Here is an 18,827-nt window from a genome sequence, read left to right on the forward strand (position 1 = left end):
ACATCACTGCAAGAGTTCCTCAAGAAGTTAGGCCAAACCATCTTCAACTGCTATATGAATGACTTTTCTCCATCATAGTCAGAAATGGGGAAGATCACTGATGATTGCACAATGTTCAGCACCACTTGTGACTGAAGTACTGAAGTAGTCCATGTCTAAATACAGTAAGACTTGAACGGTATGAAACTTGCATCTGTCAGTTTGCCATCCATTGTTGCATAAAAATAGTGTTTGGACCTGTATGACAAGAGAGCTGAATACATTTTGTACACTCTTGCCAAGTTTAAACAAGTACAGCAAGCATCCCAACGGTGCATGCATGTAATTCTGTGCACCCAGGCACAGAACCCGTACCCTCTTACTCTACATGTCCCCTGACTAATGCATCTAACCTACGCATCCCTGTGCATCATGGCCAATTTAGCATGACCGATCCACCTAACCTGCACATCTTTGGCTGTGGAAGAAAATTGGAGCACTCGGAGGAAACCCATGTAGACACAGGGAGAATGTGACACACAGACAGTCGCCTGAGTGTGGAATCGAACCCAGGTCCCTGACACTGTAAGGCAGCAGTGCTAGCCACTGAGCCACCATGCCGTCCAACTGGTTTGAAGCAAAACACACTTTATTCATGCACTATTGTTAAAATACAAAAGAAAGAAAAAATTGGAAGAATTAACTCTGTTGGAAAACTTAACACAATAATAGATTATTTATATACTAAACTGTAAATGTTTAAATGTAATAACATCCCATAAATACACTCTCTGGCAGAGGAAAATTTAGTAAAAATAGACTGTCTCACAGGCAGTTCTCCAGCGCAGGAGAAAACTCTTGAGTGAGAGAGAGCAAGAGGAGCAGGGAGAGATGTACTGCAGCTTCCAAACCAGCTTCAAGACCCCACCAACTACTACTGAAACACTAAAACTAAACATCGTGGCTTCTGGGGAGTTTGATCCAACCCATTCAGGCTGCTTCTATTCCAACTTTTTTTTAAAAACCAAAGCCTCACAATGTATTTATTTTATGGGCTTTTGAGTAGACTGCTCAGTACTTACTCTCAACATTTCTTTTTTAAAAAAAGCCCCGGAGAAAATATACCTCTTAAAGCCATAGTATCGACACGTCATGCTCTGCCTGCATTCTGTAGCCTGTTGTTGGAGCAAGTTGCCATCTAGCAGGGATAAAGTTATGCAGTGTATAGTATTCTGCATCTTCAGAAACAGAGGTATTTATATATGGGGCAAAGCATTTTGCAAATGAGCAGGAGTAAATAGACTGGAAAAGAAACAAAGTAGAAGTTGACAAGTTGAAGAATAGGATACTCGCTGATTTTTGTAGATTATAACAAGGAAGTTGCTTTCACAAACAAGTTTTTAGAGTTCAGGCAGCGATCTGTACAGATTGACTGACTGCCCCCTTCATGTTAAGAGCAGCATAATTGGTCTGCAGGCTGTAACACTTCAGCGCCTTCTATTGGAATTGGCATCCTCAAGTGACAGCTTCTGTTGTGTTTTCTGACTTTAATGTAAATACAAGTGAAGTCACCTTTGAAATCTTAAGCAAGTCCCTCAAATTATGTAATATGTTTTAAAGTATGTAACTACTAGTAGATATAAGTTAATTTTCTTAAATTGTCCCTCCTACAATTCTTGAGCAACTCAGAAAAACATCATGGTGAAAGGAATAAAACTCAAACTATTTTTATTCTAAAGCTGGTGTTAAAATCTTAAACTATGTTGTCACAGCTGAATAAAAACAATGACTAATCTGTTGTGCTGTGCAGACTCAAAAATGAATGTTGGCGTCAGTTCTAATCAAAATGCTAATTTCTTTTTGTACATCAGTTGCTGAATTGTGAACTCAAACAATTGTACACCGCTTTCACAAGAGCAAGGGTCAATTTGTGGATCTTCGATGAAAACAAAGGGAAACGTGACCCAGCCTTCAAATATTTTATCAACCGAGATTTTGTCAGAGTTGTCAAAACAGATGAGAACAGAGGTATGAAAGTAGAGATGTTAAAAGTACCGAACAGAGCCAGAGATTTATGGTAGTTTGCAGTGTTAAAATTTAGACCGTCAATGTATGCACCTAAAGATTCAAAAGCTTGTTCAAACACTTTGAAAAAGTAACAAAGGGGATTGATGAGGGCAGAGCAGTAGATGTGATCTATATGGACTTCAGTAAGGCGTTCAACAAGGTTCCCCATGGGAGACTGATTAGCAAGGTTAGATCTCGTGGAATAAAAGGAGAACTAGCCATTTGGATACAGAACTGGCTCGCAGGAAGAAGACAGAGGGTGGTGGTGGAAGGTTGTTTTTCAGACTAGAGGCCTGTGACCAGTGGAGTGCCACAAGGATCGGTGCTGGGCCCTCTACTTTTTGTCAGTTACGTAAATGATTTGGATGCGAGCATAAGAGGTACAGTTAGTAAGTTTGCAGATTACACCAAAATTGGAGGTGTAGTGGACAGCGAAGAGCCCAGATGGGCCAATGGGCTGAGAAGTGGCAGATGGAGTTTAATCCAGGTAAATGTGAGGTGCATTTTGGGAAAGCGAATCTTAGCAGGACTTATACACTTAATGGTAAGGTCCTCGAGAGTGTTGCTGAACAAAGACACCTTCGAGTGCAGGTTCATAGCTCTTTGAAAGTGGAGTCACAGGTAGATAGGACAGTGAAGAATGCGTTTGGTATGCTTTCCTTTATTGGTCAGAGTATTGAGTACAGGAGTTGGGAGGTTATGTTGGGGTGTACAGGACTTTGGTTAGGCCACTGTTGGAATATTGCATGCAGTTCTGGTCTCCTTCCTCTCGGAAAGATGTTGTGAAACATGAAAGGGTTCAGAAAAGATTTACAAGGATGTTGCCAGGGTTGGAGGATTTGAGCTATTGGGAGAGGCTGGGGCTGTTGTACCTGGAGCGTCAGAGGCTGAGGGGTGACCTTATAGAGGTTTACAAAATTATGAGGGGCATGGATAGGATAAATAGGCAAAGTCTTTTCCCTGGGGCCGGGGAGTCCAGAACAAGAGGGCATAGGTTTAGTGTGAGAGGGAAAATATATAAAAGAGACCTAAGGGGCAACTTTTTCACACAGAGGGTGGTACGTGTATGGAATGAGCTGCCAGAGGAAGTGGTGGAGGCTGGTACAATTGCAACATTGAAGAGGCGTTTGGATGTGTATATGAATAGGAAGGGTTTGGAGGGATGTGGGCTAGGTGCTGGCAGGTGGGACTAGATTGGGTTGGGATATCTGGTCGGCGTGGACAGATTAGATCAAAGTATTTGTTTCCATGCTGTACATCTCTATGACTCTATGACATTTTAAACTTTACTTGACAAAGTTGAGAGAGAGAAACCCTACTTTGCAAGCTCCTGTCTTTACTCAGTCATGGTGGCTTCAGTTCTCAGATCATGAGTGAGCTAGCCAAATAACTGCAAACAGTTTAAACTCTTTGGGTGGTGTGATTATAGTGTAAAATGGTAAGAAATTTAAGTTTTTAACATTGTACTGCATTGGCTGTTAGGTTATCTTTTTACATCCTAGAGTTGGGCTTGAATCTCTGGCCACAGCAAAAGCTCTACCAACCAAACCAAAGTGATTTTGTGGCAAATTATGGTTATGTTTTAACAGGACAGAGATTGAATGCAATATTTCATTTCCATCTGAAATGAGCAATGCTTTATATTTTTGCTCTCTATAAATTGGATGAGTGCAAATTTTGCAACAACAGCAGCTTGCATTTTTTATTAGCTGTGTTCATTCAGAATTAGGTATAGTTTACCAGAATGAAGTTAGTTAAAATTTATTTAAACTCCCATGTTCTTTTTTCAGAGCTTGATGACAGCATGTTTGTAAAAGCCTCAACGATGCAAGAATGGTCAGAAAGAGGTGACTACTTCGCAAAACATCAGTGTTGGAAGGTGAGATCAAAGTTTTTAGGTTGAAATATGAAACCTAGCTGGTGGCTGATGACCAGGTAAGCAGGCCTGACAGGATTTTTCAGAATCCCACAGGGAGCGGGGGATGGATGAAATTCATTATGGGTGAACAGGTGGGTTTGGATATGCATGAAAGATCAAATGTGCGAAAGATCTAACGGTGTCTGGAATTTGGGTCCAAGCCACCCAACTTCTGCATTTTACTGAGGAGAGTGACCAGCCATATCCCAGAAGGAGGGTGGGGATTTTAAATATTTTGTGAGGCGAGAAGCCTCAAACTCTCCTTGTTTGCGTTCAGCCAGATTTCCTGGGCCTATGGAAGTTCAAATGTTACAGTGAGGACAGCCTTGAGGGAGAACATTTAACAGCATCCAAGCTCCCAAACCACAGCAGATCGGAATGACAACCACGCCCCCCAGCTCATGGTTTAAGAGGTTCCTTTGAGAAAAAGCTCAAACATAAAGCAAAGGCAAAGACCTAAGAATAAGGCTCTGGCCTCCCATTCAGAAAGCCAATTTCAAAGTCAAATATCCAAGACAGTTTTTACGCTTGCGCTCTTGCTCACGCTCTCATGCTCTATCTATCACACTCTCTAGCTAACATTCTTTTCGTAGAGACATACGAATTATCGGATTACAAAACTTAGATCCGTTTTGATCCCCTTCTGCCGACCTGAACAGTTATGTGATGCAACAATAGTGGAGAAATGTAAGGTTATCTACTTTGCTGGGGGAACAGATGTGCCTCTGAAATGGTAAGGATATGAAAAGTTTAGATGTACAAAACTTGGGCATCACTGTTAAGTCACTGAAGGTCAACAGGCAGGTCCAGTAAGTAGTTAGGAAGGCTGATGGAATACAGAACAACCTTGATTATCCGAACGAGATAGGCGGGGAGTATTTTGTTCAGATAACTGATCATTCGGATAACTGATCTGATCATAAACAGAGGAAGCCATGCTGATCTAATACTGTGCTCTACCAGAGTTTGTTTAAGTCTAATTTTGATGAGTCTGCTATTTAAACAAACTAATATTTGTATTCTGCAAATTGTAGGTTAAACTGAGAAGAACTAAACCTTTGCCATCACATTAATATGGAAATCCCAGCATTGAACAAGGTCCCGAACAGCTCATACAATCACAAGAGCGTTTGTCAGTTTCTGCTGAACTCAGTGTTGTGATAGAAAAACAGAAGCACCGCCTACACATGCATTTACTTTCTCTGCCATTTTTTCATGAATGACCCAGTAAAGTGACGGGAATAAAGCACTTCCTTTTGCAAACAGCTGTGTAACTAACCCTTATGTAAAAAAGTATCCAGTTGCCATTGCCTTAGGTACTTGTGTTTCTTTATTTTTGGCAGCGCTTTCACATGTTCTTCAGTACCAGTCATCCGAATTCACTTGCCTCTTTGATGTAACGGGACCTTGAGATCTTGTTCGGATAATCTGAAATTTGGATAATTGATGTTTGGATAATCGAGGTTGTACTGTATTAGCCTTTTTTGCAAGAGGATTTAAGTATAAGAGTAATCTCATTAGTGTCGTGGGCAGCTAAACAACCAGTCCCCTCCACAGAATTACATCCAGAGTTTATCTGAGGAAGTAATGTTTCTGTTGCTGATTTGAGGCAGTTAGTGTTGAGTATGTTAATGCAAATTCCTGATCAAGACCTTAGGCTTGAACATTGATTCTCCTGCTCCGTGGATACAGTCTGACCAGCAGTGCTTTTCCAGCACCACACTCTCGACTCTGATCTCCAGCATCTGCAGTCCTCACTTTCTCCCATGTTAATGCACATAGCTATTTTAATAAAATGGGAATGATACACATAAAGCTAGTTTATAACAAAGTTTGCACGAGTTATCTGGTTCCTATATGCTTTGTAAAAATCTCTTTAATTTATTAGGTGGCTGCCAAGTGCTACCAGAAAGGTGGAGATTTGGAAAAAGAGAAACTGGCACTAGCACATGATGCTGTTCTCAATGTACAGGTCAAAAAAAGAAGTCAGAGGTAAGATATCCTTGGTGTGTAGCTTTTGCAGCGTTTTATTGCTATTGTTTAATTTTACTTGCAACCCAATGCAATTTTGAAGCAAGACGAGACATAAATTTCATAATGTACCTAAGTAGGATAAATAGACAGTTTCTTCCCTCGGGTGGCAGAGTGCAGAATGAGAGGGCATAGGTTTAGGGTGAGAGGGAAAGATATATAAGAGACCAGAGTAGCAACTTTTTTCACGCAGAAGGTGGTGCGTGTATGGAATGAGCTGCCAGAGGAAGTGGTGGAGGCTGGTACAATTGCAACATTTAAAAGGCATCTGGCTGGGTATATGAATAAAAAGGTTTGGCGGCATATGGGCTGAGTGCTGGCAGGTGGGACTAGATTGGGTTGAGATGTCTGATCGGCATGGATGAGTTGGACAGAAGGATCTGTTTCTGTGCTGTACATCTCTATGACTCTTAAGTGCTTTCGTAGTACGAAAGTGAAATACTGCAAGTGCTGGAAATCTGAAATAAGGCTGGAAAATATTGTGATTAATCTGCAGGCCTGACAGATGTGTAGAGGCAAAGTAACATTTCAGGTTGATAGGTCTTAGAGCTTTGTTAATACATCGGCTCAGTACTTTTTTTGAACATATGTTTTGAAATGGGACATGTCAGGCAGGAGCATGGATTGGAAATCTGCTTCATTGCCTTTGCTGCCATGTTTGGTTCTGGCTGTTTGACACTGTTTAATACTTTGCTTCTCAAAGCAATTTTTGTGGTTTTTGTTTTCCACGTGGGACTTGACAGCCCTCATTCTGCTCTTTATTCCTCTCGTTATTCCGCATGTGATTATTTGTCCAATTCCCACTATCATTCAGCAAAATTCCTTGTGCCTCACGTTGTATTTGAGTCTTTCGAAATGTCTCTGCTTTGTGAAACAGTTGAGCATGTTGCTGGGAGCTGTGGTTGTCACTGTAGAAATAGGAGGGATGGGGGAGATCCCAGATTTCAGATATAACAAGAAACTTTGGAAGTGTATTCCATGGCCAGGTAGGTCAAGATCTGGAATACCTCTATCAATTTTTGGTCACACATTTTTATACAATTTGGTAAAATAATAAATGATTGATAAATATTCCTCATTTGCTAGTTCAACACCTTGTAGTTTTAATATGCAGATGCTCATCAAGATGCAGCTGAGAGAAACAATGTAAATTTGGGGTACTGCCTATTTTCCAGATTTTGAGTTAATGAAGGATTTCTTCTGCAAAAATGGAAGTGTGTTTACGATAAAGCTTTCTTTTTCCACTCATTCTAGGGAAATTCAGATTGAATACCTCCAGTTGGCGAAGACTTACCTCGAGTGCAAAGTGCCAAAGCTGTCAATGAAGTGTTTGAGAAATGCAAAGGAGTACAAGCTCTGTGCAGAACTGCTTGAGAAATTAGGAAAGGCATGTGATCACCATTGCTTCTGTATTCTTTGTATTATTTGATAGAACAGTAATAGTTTCCAGACCACCCCTTTTTGTACTGCTTGGTCAGATACTGCAAAAAAAAACTTTTGCATGTGGGACAGGGTTTATGTTTTTTCGATTTGACCGATAATCTTATTCGGAGAGAAGTATGCTGCAGCATCTTTAATCTGCTTGTAAATTGGTTGAACCAACTCGGTCAGGGTAGCCTTGCGGAGGAGTTCATTGAGTGTATCCGTGACAGTTTTCTTGAATAGCGTGGAATGGAATGGACGAGGGAGCTAGCTATCCTAGATCTGGTCCTATGTAATGAGACTGGAATCATTAATGACCTCATAATCAGTGATCCTCTTGGAAGGAGTGATCACCGTATGGTTGAATTTAAGATACAGCTGGATAGTGTGAAGATAAAATCCAATACTAGGGTCCTGTACTTGAATAAGGGGGAACTATGATAGAATGAGGGAGGACCTGGCTAAAGTAGACTGGAAACAGAGACTTTATGGTGCTACAGTTGATGAGCAGTGGAGGACCTTCAAAATAATTTTTCAAAGTACTCAGCAAAAGTATGTTCCTGTAAAAAGGAAGAACTGACAGAGGAGGGATAATCTGTCATGGGCGTTGAAAGAAATAAGGCTGGCTGTTAAAGTGAAAGAGAAGGCATACAAACAGCAGGAATCTAGAAGATTGGGAAAACTTTAAAGGTTAACAGAAAGCCACAAAAAGAACTGTAAAGAAAAGTAAGGTAGAGTATGAGAAAAAACTAGCACACAATATATAAAGACAGATAGTAAAAGTTTCTGTAAATGTATAAAACAAAGAAGAGTGGCTAAAGTAAATGTTGGTCCTTTAGAGGATGAGAAGAGGCAGTTAGTTATGGGATATGATGAAATGACTGAGGAATTGAACAGGTACTTTGCATCGATCTTTTCAGTGGAGGATACTAATAACACGCCAGTAAGTGACGAAGAGACTAAGGTAGGTGAGGATCTGGAAACTTATTGTTACAGAAGAGTTAGTGTTGGATAACCAAATGGAGCTAAGGATAGATAAGTCTCCTGGCCCTGATGGAATGCATCCCAGGGTACTAAAAAGAGATGGTGGGAGAAATAGCAGGTGGACTGACAGTAATTTTCCAAACTTCGCTGGATTCTGGGGCATTCCCAGTTAAGGGTGGGGTATTAGCATAGATAGAGGATTGGTTGACTGACAGGAAGCAAAGACACATGTACGGTGTCAAAATTTGCTGATGATATTAAGATGAGTGGCAGAGCAAAGTGTGCAGAGGACTATGAAACTTTGCAAAGGAACATAGATACATTGAGTGAGTGGGCAAAGGTCTGGCAAATGGAATACAATGTTAGTAAATGTGAAGTCATAAATTTGGTTGAGGTAATAGCAAAATAGATTACTTGAATGGTAAAAAGTTGCAGCATGCTGAATTACAGAGGGACCTGGGTATCCTTGTGCATGAATCACAGAAGGTTGATCTGCAGTTACAACAGGTAATTAGGAAGGCAAATGCAGAGACTTAATGCTACAGCTGTACAGCTGATGAGGCCACACCTGGAGTACTGTGTGTAGATTTGGTCTCCTTACTTCAGAAAGGATGTACTGGCACTGGAGGGGGTGCAGAGGAGGTCCACTAGGTTGATTCCGGAGTTGAGGAGTTTGGTTTATGAGGAGAGGCTGAGTAAATTGGGCTTATATTCATTGGAATTTAGAAGAATGAGGGGGGGAATCTTATGGTTGGGGGGGGGGGGGGGGGAGCAGTTAATGCAGTTAATGTTATTTACATGGACTTCAGTTAGGCTTTTGATTCTGTCTGACACAACAGAATAGTTAAGAAAATGAGACCGCATGGAATCGGGGCCATCTGGTAAATTGGATCCAAAGTAGGCTTATTATCAGGAAGGATGATGGTTGAAGGGTGTTTTAAAGCATGGAAGCCTGTGTGCAGTGGTGTACCACAAGAGTTTGGTGCTCAGTCCCTTGTTTGTTGTGTACTTTAATAATAAAGACATGAACAGTGCACCAAGGGTGAGGAATGATATTGATGGCTGGTCAGATGTACTGAACAGTGGCAAATGGAATGTAATTCTGAAAAGTGTGAAGTGATGCATTTTGGTTGGACTAACAAGGCAATGAATGGTATGACAATAGGAAGTATGAAAGGATCAGAGGGACCTTGGTGTGCAAGTCCATAGATCCTTGAAGGCAGCAGGACAGGCAAATAAGGTGGTTAAGAATTCAGGGGATACATGTCCAGGCATTGAATGTAAGAGCAAGAGGTTATGATGGAACTGAATGGGACTTTGGTTAGGTCACAGCTGAAGTACTGTGTAAAGTTCCAATTGCTACATTATAGGAAGGATGTGATTACACTGCAGAGGAGATCCACCATGATGTTGCATAGGCTGGAGTTACTCAGTGAGAAAGAGACTAAATTGGAGATTTTTTTTATCAGAGAAGGCCAAAGGGATTCTGAATGAAGTGTACAAAGTTATGAGGGGTCGAGATTGGAAGAAACATTTCCACTTGATAGAGGGATCAATAACCAGTAGGCACAGTTTTAAGGTACGCAGCAAGAGATTTGGAGGTGTTTTAAAGAAAAATGTATTCACACAGAGTATATGGAACTAAATGAATGAATGATGAAGGCAGGTACCCTTAAGATACTTAAGTGTTTAGACAAACACTTCAAACACGACAGCATACAAGGCTATTTGCCAAATGCGGAAAATGGGATTATACTAGATAGATGACCAGTGTGGACGCAATGGGCCAAAGGGCCTCTTTCCATGCTATAAAAACTCATTCTTTGGCATCATCCCAATCTGGACACATACAATTGTTCTTTCACTGTTTCTTGAAAGCCCCAATGTTTGCTTCCTTGTTGTTGCACCTTCAGCTGGTTCAAGACGATGACTTGCCATCACCTATTCCAGTGCAATTAGAAATCACAATAACTGCATTCCTTTTTAATGATGCCTATGTTCTTAAAATATGTTTTAAAAATGATTTACAATTATGTGCTACAATTTAATGTTCAGACTGTTATTTGATCCTCTTCCCTTATCTCTTAGGTGGGAGATGCAGCTTGTTCGTACAGAAAGGCTCAGTGTTACAGACAAGCTGCAAATTGCTATGAACAAGTGCACAAATTTGAGTTGGCACTCCAAATGCTCTGCCGTGGTGGATTTTACAATGAAGCCGCTCTGGCTGTGGAAAGGTAATGTTGACGCATTCACGAATTGATGTTTTTCCCCTGAGTGTAAACTATGTGCATTTTACTTGAAGTTAAAATTAGAAAGATAGTGTTATTAAATGGGGTGCATTTCAACCAACCCGATGATTTATCCACATGAAGGATGCCAAGCACTGTTATTTTTGTTTCTTCGTTATATTCATCGTTCAGTTTCTTTCATTCTGCCTCCTGAAGTTGTCTGCTGTTCTTCCCCACTCACCCATACCCTTTTATGAAAAATTGAGAATGGTGCCCACAGTTTCTAAGCAGTTCTACTCTTTGCTGTTTCATAAGACATCTTTGGGTTTCTTTGATTTTACTTGATAATGTTTTTGTGTCATCTCTTTACTAATTACATTTCTAATTTCACATGCACTTTCTATACTCCTCTCATGTTTCTATAGTATTAAGCTTTTGATGTCTACATGAACTTTACTTTGTCTTTTTCTACCGTGTTCTTTTACACCCAGGAAGTCGTGATGTAAAAGTGGTGGGGGAGTTGCATTACTGATTAGGGGGAACATCAGCTGAACTGAGGGAGGACACTTTGATGGAATTGTACTATAGGTCTCCTAATAGCCAGCAAGAAATGGAGGATGAGATATGTGGACAGATTATGGAAAAATGTAAGCACAGCAGGGTTGGTGTGGTGGATGATTTTAATTTCCCCTACATTGACTGGGTCTCCCTTAGTGCCAGGGGCTTGGAAGGGGAGGGTGCAGGGACCTGTTGGGCACATCCAGGAAAGTTTCTTGAAGTAGTGTATGTGAAAAGTCTAAATAGGAAAAAGGCCGGCAGTCAAGTGATCAAAGTTTCAGTGGGGGACCATTTTGGGAGCAATGACCATAATTCTGAGAGTCTTAAGCTATTTATCAAAAATGACACAAGTTTTTGAAGAATCATAGAGGTTTGAGATTTGTAGCTGAGCTTGAGGTTCTGGATGTAGGTTTGCTTGCTGAACTGGAAGGTTCGTTTTCAGACATTTTGTCACCATACTAGGTAACCTCTTCAGTGAGCCTCCGAATGAAGCACTGGTCTTGTAGCCCGCTTTCTATTTATATGTTTGGGTTTCCTTGAGTCGTTGGTGTCATTTCCTATGGTGATGTAATTTCGTGTTGTTTTTCTCAGGGGGTGATAAATGGGATCCCAAGTCAATGTGTTTGTTGATAGAGTTCCAGTTGGAATGCCATGCCTCTAGGATTTCTCATGTGTGTCTCTGTTTGGCTTGAACAGGATAGGAGTATGGTCCCAGTCGAAGTGGTATCCTCCTTCATCCATATGTAAGGATACTAGTGAGAGTGGGTCATGTCTTTTTGTGGCTAGTTGATGTTCATGTATCCTGGTGGCTAGTTTTCTGCCTGTTTGTCCAATGTAGTGTTTGTTACAGTTCTTGCATGGTATTTTGTAAATGACATTAGTTTTGCTTGTTGTCTGTATAGGGTCTTTCAAGTTCATTAGCTGTTGTTTTATGTGCTGTTGGGCTTGTGGGCTACCATGATGCCAATGGGTCTGAGTAGTCTGGCAGTCATTTCCAAGATGTTTTTGATGTAGGGGAGAGTAGCTCTGGTTTCTGAACGTATTTTGTCTACTTGTTGCAGTTTGTTGCTGAGAAATCGGCAGACTGTGTTCATTGAGTACCCGTTCTTTATGAATACACTGTATAGGTGATTTTCCTCTGCTCTGCGTAGTTCGTCTTTGCTGCAGTGTGTGGTGCTTCGTTGAAATAATGTTCTAATGCAGCTTCGTTTGTGGGTGTTGGGTTGATTGCTTCTGTAGTTCAATATTTGGTCCGTATGTGTTGCTTTCCTCTAGATGTTGGTTTGAAGTTCCCCATTGGCTGTTCGCTCTACTGCATTATCTAGGAAGGGAGTTTTTTTTTGTTGTTTTCCTCCTGTTTAGTGACTTCTCTGCCAGTAAAGGTATTATTGGTGATCTTGAGACAGAGACACGCACAAGAATTCCTAGAAGCATGGCATTCCAACTGGACCTCTGTCAACAAACAAACACATTGACTTGGATCCGATTTACCACCCCGTAAGAAAAAGAACAGGAATGACTTCACCGTAGGAAATGGCATTACCACAGGAAATGACATCACCACTCCAAGGAAACCCAAACACATAAATAGAAAGCAGGCTACACAACCAGTGCTTCATCCGGAGTCTCACTGAAGATGTTACCTAATAATATGGTAACAAAACATCTGAAAACATCTTCCAGCTCAGCGAGCAAACTTACATGCAGTAAAATCATCGAGACATCCAGAAGGGATACAGATACTGTGGGCCAACTCATCCATGCCAACCAGAAATCCTATATAAATCTAGTCCCATGTACCAGCTTCCAGGGGTCGAGGCTAATGAGGGAAAAGGGTAGGTCTGCTCCAGGACAAAGGAGGAAATTTATGCATGGAGTCAGAGGATCCAAAGATGTGCAGATTAGGTGAATTGGCCATGCGAAATTGTCCCGTAGTGTTCAGGGATATGGAGGTTAAGTGTATTAGTATGGGGAATGGGTCTGGGTGGGGTACTCTTCGGAGGGTCGGTGTGGACTTGTTGGGCTGAAGGACCTGTTTGTCTAGAGATATATTGATATTCTAGGGCATGTTCATATAAAAAAGGTGGAGGTGTTGCGTGTTTTGAAAAGCATCAAGGTAGATGGGATCTAACGCAGAATACTGAGGGAGAAAATTGCCATGAGCTTGTACAAAATCTTTGTATTCTCTTTAGTCACAGGACGAGTCCCAGAGGACTGAAGAATAGCTAATGTTGTTCCTTCCTTTAAGAAGGGCGACAGATATAATTAGGGAAATTACAAGCTGGTGAGCCTTGCATTGTCGTAGGGAAATTATTGGAGAAGATTGTTATGAACAGGAATTGCATTTGAAAAATATGTAATTATTGGCAATAGGCAGCATAGCTTTGTGCAGAGGGGGGTCTAGTCTCACAAACTTGATTGTCACATCCTCAAAAAAACTCAGATGATTGATAAGGGTGGCACGGTAGACGTTTTCTAGCAAGATCTTTGACAATGGTGAAATCACATGAGATAAATGGTGAGAGCTCAAAGTGGAGACAGAACTGGCTTGATCATAGAAGACAGTCGAAGCATGTTTTTTGATTTGAGACCATTGAAATATGAACAATTTGGAGGGGAATGTAGGAAGTCTGATTACTAAGTTTGCTCACAACAAAGATTGCAGGAGCTGCAGATAATGACAAGGATTGCCAGAGGATATGATTAGACGGAGTCTTGGACTGAGAAATGGCAGGTGGAATTTACTCCACACAGATACAAGGCGATGCATTGAGAAGGTCTATTGCAGGAAGGAAGATATGCAGTAAATGGCAGAACTGTCAGAAGCATTAACTGATCGAGGGATTTAGATTCAGCCAGGTCCACAATTCTCTGAAAGTTGCAACACAAGTACATAAAGTGGTCAAGAAAGCATATAGCATGCTTTCCCATATCAGTCAGGATCTAGAGTATCAACATTTGGAAGCTATGTTGCACCTATATTAAACTTCAGTTCGATCATATTTAGAATATTGCAGACAGTTCTGGTCACCGCACCAACAGAAGGTTGTGGAGGCTTTGAAGAGGGTGCAGAAAAGGGTTTGAAAGCTGTTACCTACAAGGAGAAATCTAATTTGATTTCACTTAAACGTTGGAGGCTGAGGGGCGACCTCCTAGAAGTTTACAAAATTACGAAAGGCATGGATTGGCTAAGTTCTTTTTGCCGAGGTAGAAATGTCAATTCCTATGGAACATAGGTATAATGTAAAAAAAGGGAGATTGAGGGGCAAGTTCTTTTTTACACAGGGTACTAAGTGTCTGGGATGTGCTGCTGAGGAGGCATATAAGAGACGTGTTGACAGATACTTTTGTAGTTTGGCTTTATAACTAAAGTCAATGTTCCCATGTGCTTTTTTTTTACACAGCAGCCTCCAACATTTGACCTGAAACATGCATTGTGAAGAGAAACAGATTACACCTGAAGTGCTTGCATTTTCTGTTTTGTTTTCAGATTTTCAGCAGCTGCACTAGTTCACTTCAGGAGCAAAGACTTTTGTTTTTCATGCCCAGTTAGGTTTCCTGTTGCATCCCTTTTAAAGCTGTAACTTGTTGGCTTATATTGTTTCTCCTAAATCTTCCTTTCAGAAAAATGATCACTTGCCATTTCACTGCATTATAATGTATTTGCCATATGTCTGTTTATTTCATTACTCTGGCCAGACATCTGCTGTTATCCTCATTTGTTGATGACTTTTCTGAACATTGCACTGATATCCAAATCCATATTATTGATAAGTATAGATAAGAGCAATGAACTTAATAACAATTCTTGTTGGAAACCCAATTATGTATCCTCTGGTCTGCAAAGCAATAGTTCTGCATGCTACTTTATTTATGTCTTTCAGTCATTTTTGTACCTGTGCTGTCACTGTATGTTTTAATCCCTTGAGCTTCAGTTTTGTGGCAAGTCTATTGTCTACCACTTTCTCATGTGAAATCCATGTACACAAAATCAGCCCTCATTATTTTGTTAAGGAATTCAAATCAAGTTAGTCAGAACTGATTTTGTCTTCAACTAAGGCGTATTAAGTGTCCTTCTAAGTAATAATCCCAATTCATCTTGAGGTGATTCTAAATCGCTAATGGTAGACTGTCTGTTCAGTAGTTAAGTGTTTATTTCCTTTTTTTTTTGAATAAGGCATTGACAATTGCAACCGTACTGTCTCTGCCATCATTGCCATATTCAAAGAACTTCAGAAGATTATGCTCCAAGCTTTTGCCATTGTCACCTTTTATTTTCCCAAGCCACCTAAACTGCATCCATCTTGACCTGTGACATTTCCAGTTTATGTGCCACCAACCATTTTACAAACTTTTTAAAATCTAATTTATGATATCAGTTTCTCTACCATCAGTTCCTTTACTGTGCAGCAACTTCTGATGGCATCCCCAGGTTTATTTACTATATGTTAACCATATACTTCTTGTACGTTACACCAATAAATCCCAAAAGAAAATTGCTAATGTATAAATCTCATTGTTTTTAATTTCTAGATACAAAGACATTCAACCTTCTATAAAATTTAAATATTCTGCAGATCAGTTTCGTTTAGAGGCTGCTGCCATGTTTCTGAATGAGAATAAACTCATTGACATGATGGCCTCTCTGAATTATCTTGATCCTGAAGACCAGCTAGTTTTCCTCAAGTCAAACAAGTGTTTGTCTCAAGCAGCTGAGCTCTTGAAAAGCCAGAACCGTGAGGAGGAAGCTGCCATTTTGATGAGGGAACACGGAAAGCTCCAAGAAGCAGCAAGACTTTCGAATAAGAAAGAATTTCAAGCTGAATGCCTTCTTGCTGCAGCCCGAGTGATCCTACTCAAAGAAAGCAAAGGAGAAGAGATAAGTGCCTTAGAAAAAGAAAATATCCAAGATATGCTGGATGAAGCAACCAAACTCTTCGAAATCAGAAAACGACAGTTGTCTGATGTAGCAGAAGCCATGCTCTTGAAAAGTCTTCTAAATAAAGAGACAAATGTGATTACAGAAGCTTTTGATATTTTTGTCAGAGAATATAACAGTGCTGGAGCCGTGGAGAGCCTCTTCATATTACTACAGAGAGACCCTGAGGCTTTGTCAGATTTTGAACGATCGTTGACTTGTTTGGAAATGTTGATGAGGTTAGTGAAAGCACTAAACAATCCTCGGAACAATGCAGAGAAAGAGATGGTCAAAGCTTGCTATGCGTTTTTTGGAATTTCACCAGTAGATGCCAAGTATGGCAGAATTCCACGATATGAAGGAGTGAGAATTTTGCAGCTGGACTTTGACTTAGATCCAAGTGAAAAGCAAGGCAGTTTTTACAAATGTGAAATCAAAAAAGTTAGGCTCTTGCTACAGAAGCACTTTCTGCTTCACCTTTGTGACTTTGCTGATAAAATCAAGTCAGCGGGACAGAATACTCCAGATATTTGTCCAAAGTTTATCTGTGGTTTGGCTTGTAAATCTCCTTCCTGTCAAGATTATCACAGGCCTTTGAAAAGATATGAAGCAAAATATTCACTTCATGCCAAGTTGTATCTGACTGTTCTAAATGGAATATTGCTGGAAGCCAAAGATTTCTATTCCAAAGAAACTTTTCCAGAAGCTGAGAAAATTGAAGATATTCTCACTGGAGACCCATATGCTTTATGTACCCCTCTGCTGAATGCTTTTTACCCAAAACATTTTCACCAGAGGGTTATTTCCGAAAGCCCTGTTGTTTGCCGTGAAGTTTTGGGATTAATAAAGGGGATTAAATTTCACAGCTTCAAATCCGTGCTGCGGGAGTACATATCTCATTATTTTCAATGCTCTGCAGTAGAGGAAAGAAGGGAATCAACAGATTTGTGGGTACAGGCCCAACAGGTTTATCTTCTAACTTGTGACTACCCCAAGAAAATTGAAGATCTGCTTTCAAACGTTGAGCAAGCATATGACTCTGAGCGAAGGAAATATGAACGAGGCTCATGTAATCAAGACAAAAGGAGAACAGGCCTAAGAGGCAAGCGTGGGATGTTCCCTACCGACACATTACATTTGTGTATTTTCAGACTTCTAGTTACATCTATGAAGGGTTTTTATGAACACGCTGACCCAGAGGAATGTATTCACCACTTCTTCCGGTTCATGAATGTACTAATTAAGAGATGTACTCATGCTCATCTCCTCATCCCGAGTATAGCCAATACAGTGTCATTGCTTGAATTCCAGTTTGTTTTGTGTTGTTCCATGCTCATGCATTTCAAAAAGAACCTTGTTGTCTGTCTCCCAAGGAGTTTTATAGCTCTAATTCATTACTGGAACTTCATGTTCAAATTTAATGTCAAAAACAGAAACCCCAGAGATGCATTTAGCATCATAAATGAGTTCAAGCCAAAGGATGTGCCCAGAGTCATTTATAAAATCAAGAAACATTTGGCTTACCTGATCCGTGTCTTGTGTGGTGAGGAGAGTGGGCATTTCAATGTACTTTTAGATGCCTTCCGTGATCCGGATTATACTTCTTCAGGAGAGGCTGAAAGGACAGCAGTTCTGGGTGTGATAATGTTGATAAATGCAAGATACATTTTGGAATGTTCAGTGGAAAAGATGATCAAATCTAGTTTCTGTGAAGTAGAGAGACAGTTGAAAAAACTTTGTCAACACCATGGATCGAAGGTCCCAGCGAGACTCGTAAGTCTTGTTGAAAATGTTAATAGAGCACAAACTGTTAATGATGTGGTGATCAGCCTTCAGGAGTTACTGAAGACAAGAGATGATGAGTATTTGCATGACTGCTTCTGGAAATGGGATCATCACTCTGGCCCTGGTTCAGTGCGGGGTATTTACTTTCAGAACATTCAAGCTGAAAGATTTAGTGATGAATATTGGACAAGAAATGAAGAAATTGCACTCCTCTCAGAAGAATACTATGATGTTCCAGACAATGTTCAGTACTTTGAAGAAAAGGACGAACACCTACAGGACATGGCTTTTGAATTGCAAAAGATAGCAAATTTGAGACGGAAATGGCAGTGTGTAGTACATGTAATTAGCGCATGCAGGTACCTGGTAAAATTCTTGACACAAACAGATTATGATACTGTCCAACCAACGACTGAGGTTCCCAGCAACTTTAAAGAGGCCTACGTGGATGAGACACAGTGCGATATTTGTGGAGTGAGATTTTCAAGAGGGTCTAAAAGCTATGCTGACCTATGCCGAAAACAGGAACATGAAGAAGCTGCTAACCATATCTCAGAAAACTGGGAAGACAATGAAGATGAAGAGGAAAGTGAAACTTTATGCCTGTACGATTGCTTTGAAACCCACATCAGTCTTGAAGAGCACATAAAGAAAGTAGCTGCCTACAATGCTTATTTGACTTACTTCAGAGGATCCGTGGAGCCTGTCATGAGCAAAGGCAGAAGTATGTTGCATTCTCTTGAAGAAATGGCAACTGATTACTTGACTTCTAAAGAACTAGCAAAAGTGATGTCTGGAAAACTGCAGAACAGTATTCATGTAGTTGCAAATTTGATCGATGGTATCTACAACCAGAAGGCCTGGATAAACGGTAATCTATTTCTCTTTAAAATTAGCTAACATATTTTCATGAAAATCATGAAAAGTCAATTGGTCT

At 40.4% G+C, this 18,827-nt stretch overlaps 1 protein-coding gene across 3 annotated transcripts in view; it reads left to right on the top strand.

Moving 5' to 3' along the window:
- LOC140477354 (TPR and ankyrin repeat-containing protein 1-like) overlaps positions 1-18,827 on the top strand; it is an 84,413-nt gene that overhangs the window by 58,724 nt on the left and 6,862 nt on the right. For all 3 annotated transcript variants that reach the window (XM_072571075.1, XM_072571073.1, XM_072571076.1), the window contains 6 exons: positions 1,851-2,007; positions 3,837-3,925; positions 5,853-5,956; positions 7,250-7,382; positions 10,490-10,635; positions 15,721-18,761. In XM_072571075.1, the coding sequence (XP_072427176.1) occupies positions 1,851-2,007; positions 3,837-3,925; positions 5,853-5,956; positions 7,250-7,382; positions 10,490-10,635; positions 15,721-18,761 (3,670 nt within the window). The remainder of the gene's footprint in view (positions 1-1,850; positions 2,008-3,836; positions 3,926-5,852; positions 5,957-7,249; positions 7,383-10,489; positions 10,636-15,720; positions 18,762-18,827) is intronic.

This window comes from Chiloscyllium punctatum, chromosome 5 (genome assembly GCF_047496795.1).
Source record: "Chiloscyllium punctatum isolate Juve2018m chromosome 5, sChiPun1.3, whole genome shotgun sequence".
NCBI classification, from domain to species: Eukaryota; Metazoa; Chordata; class Chondrichthyes; order Orectolobiformes; family Hemiscylliidae; genus Chiloscyllium; species Chiloscyllium punctatum.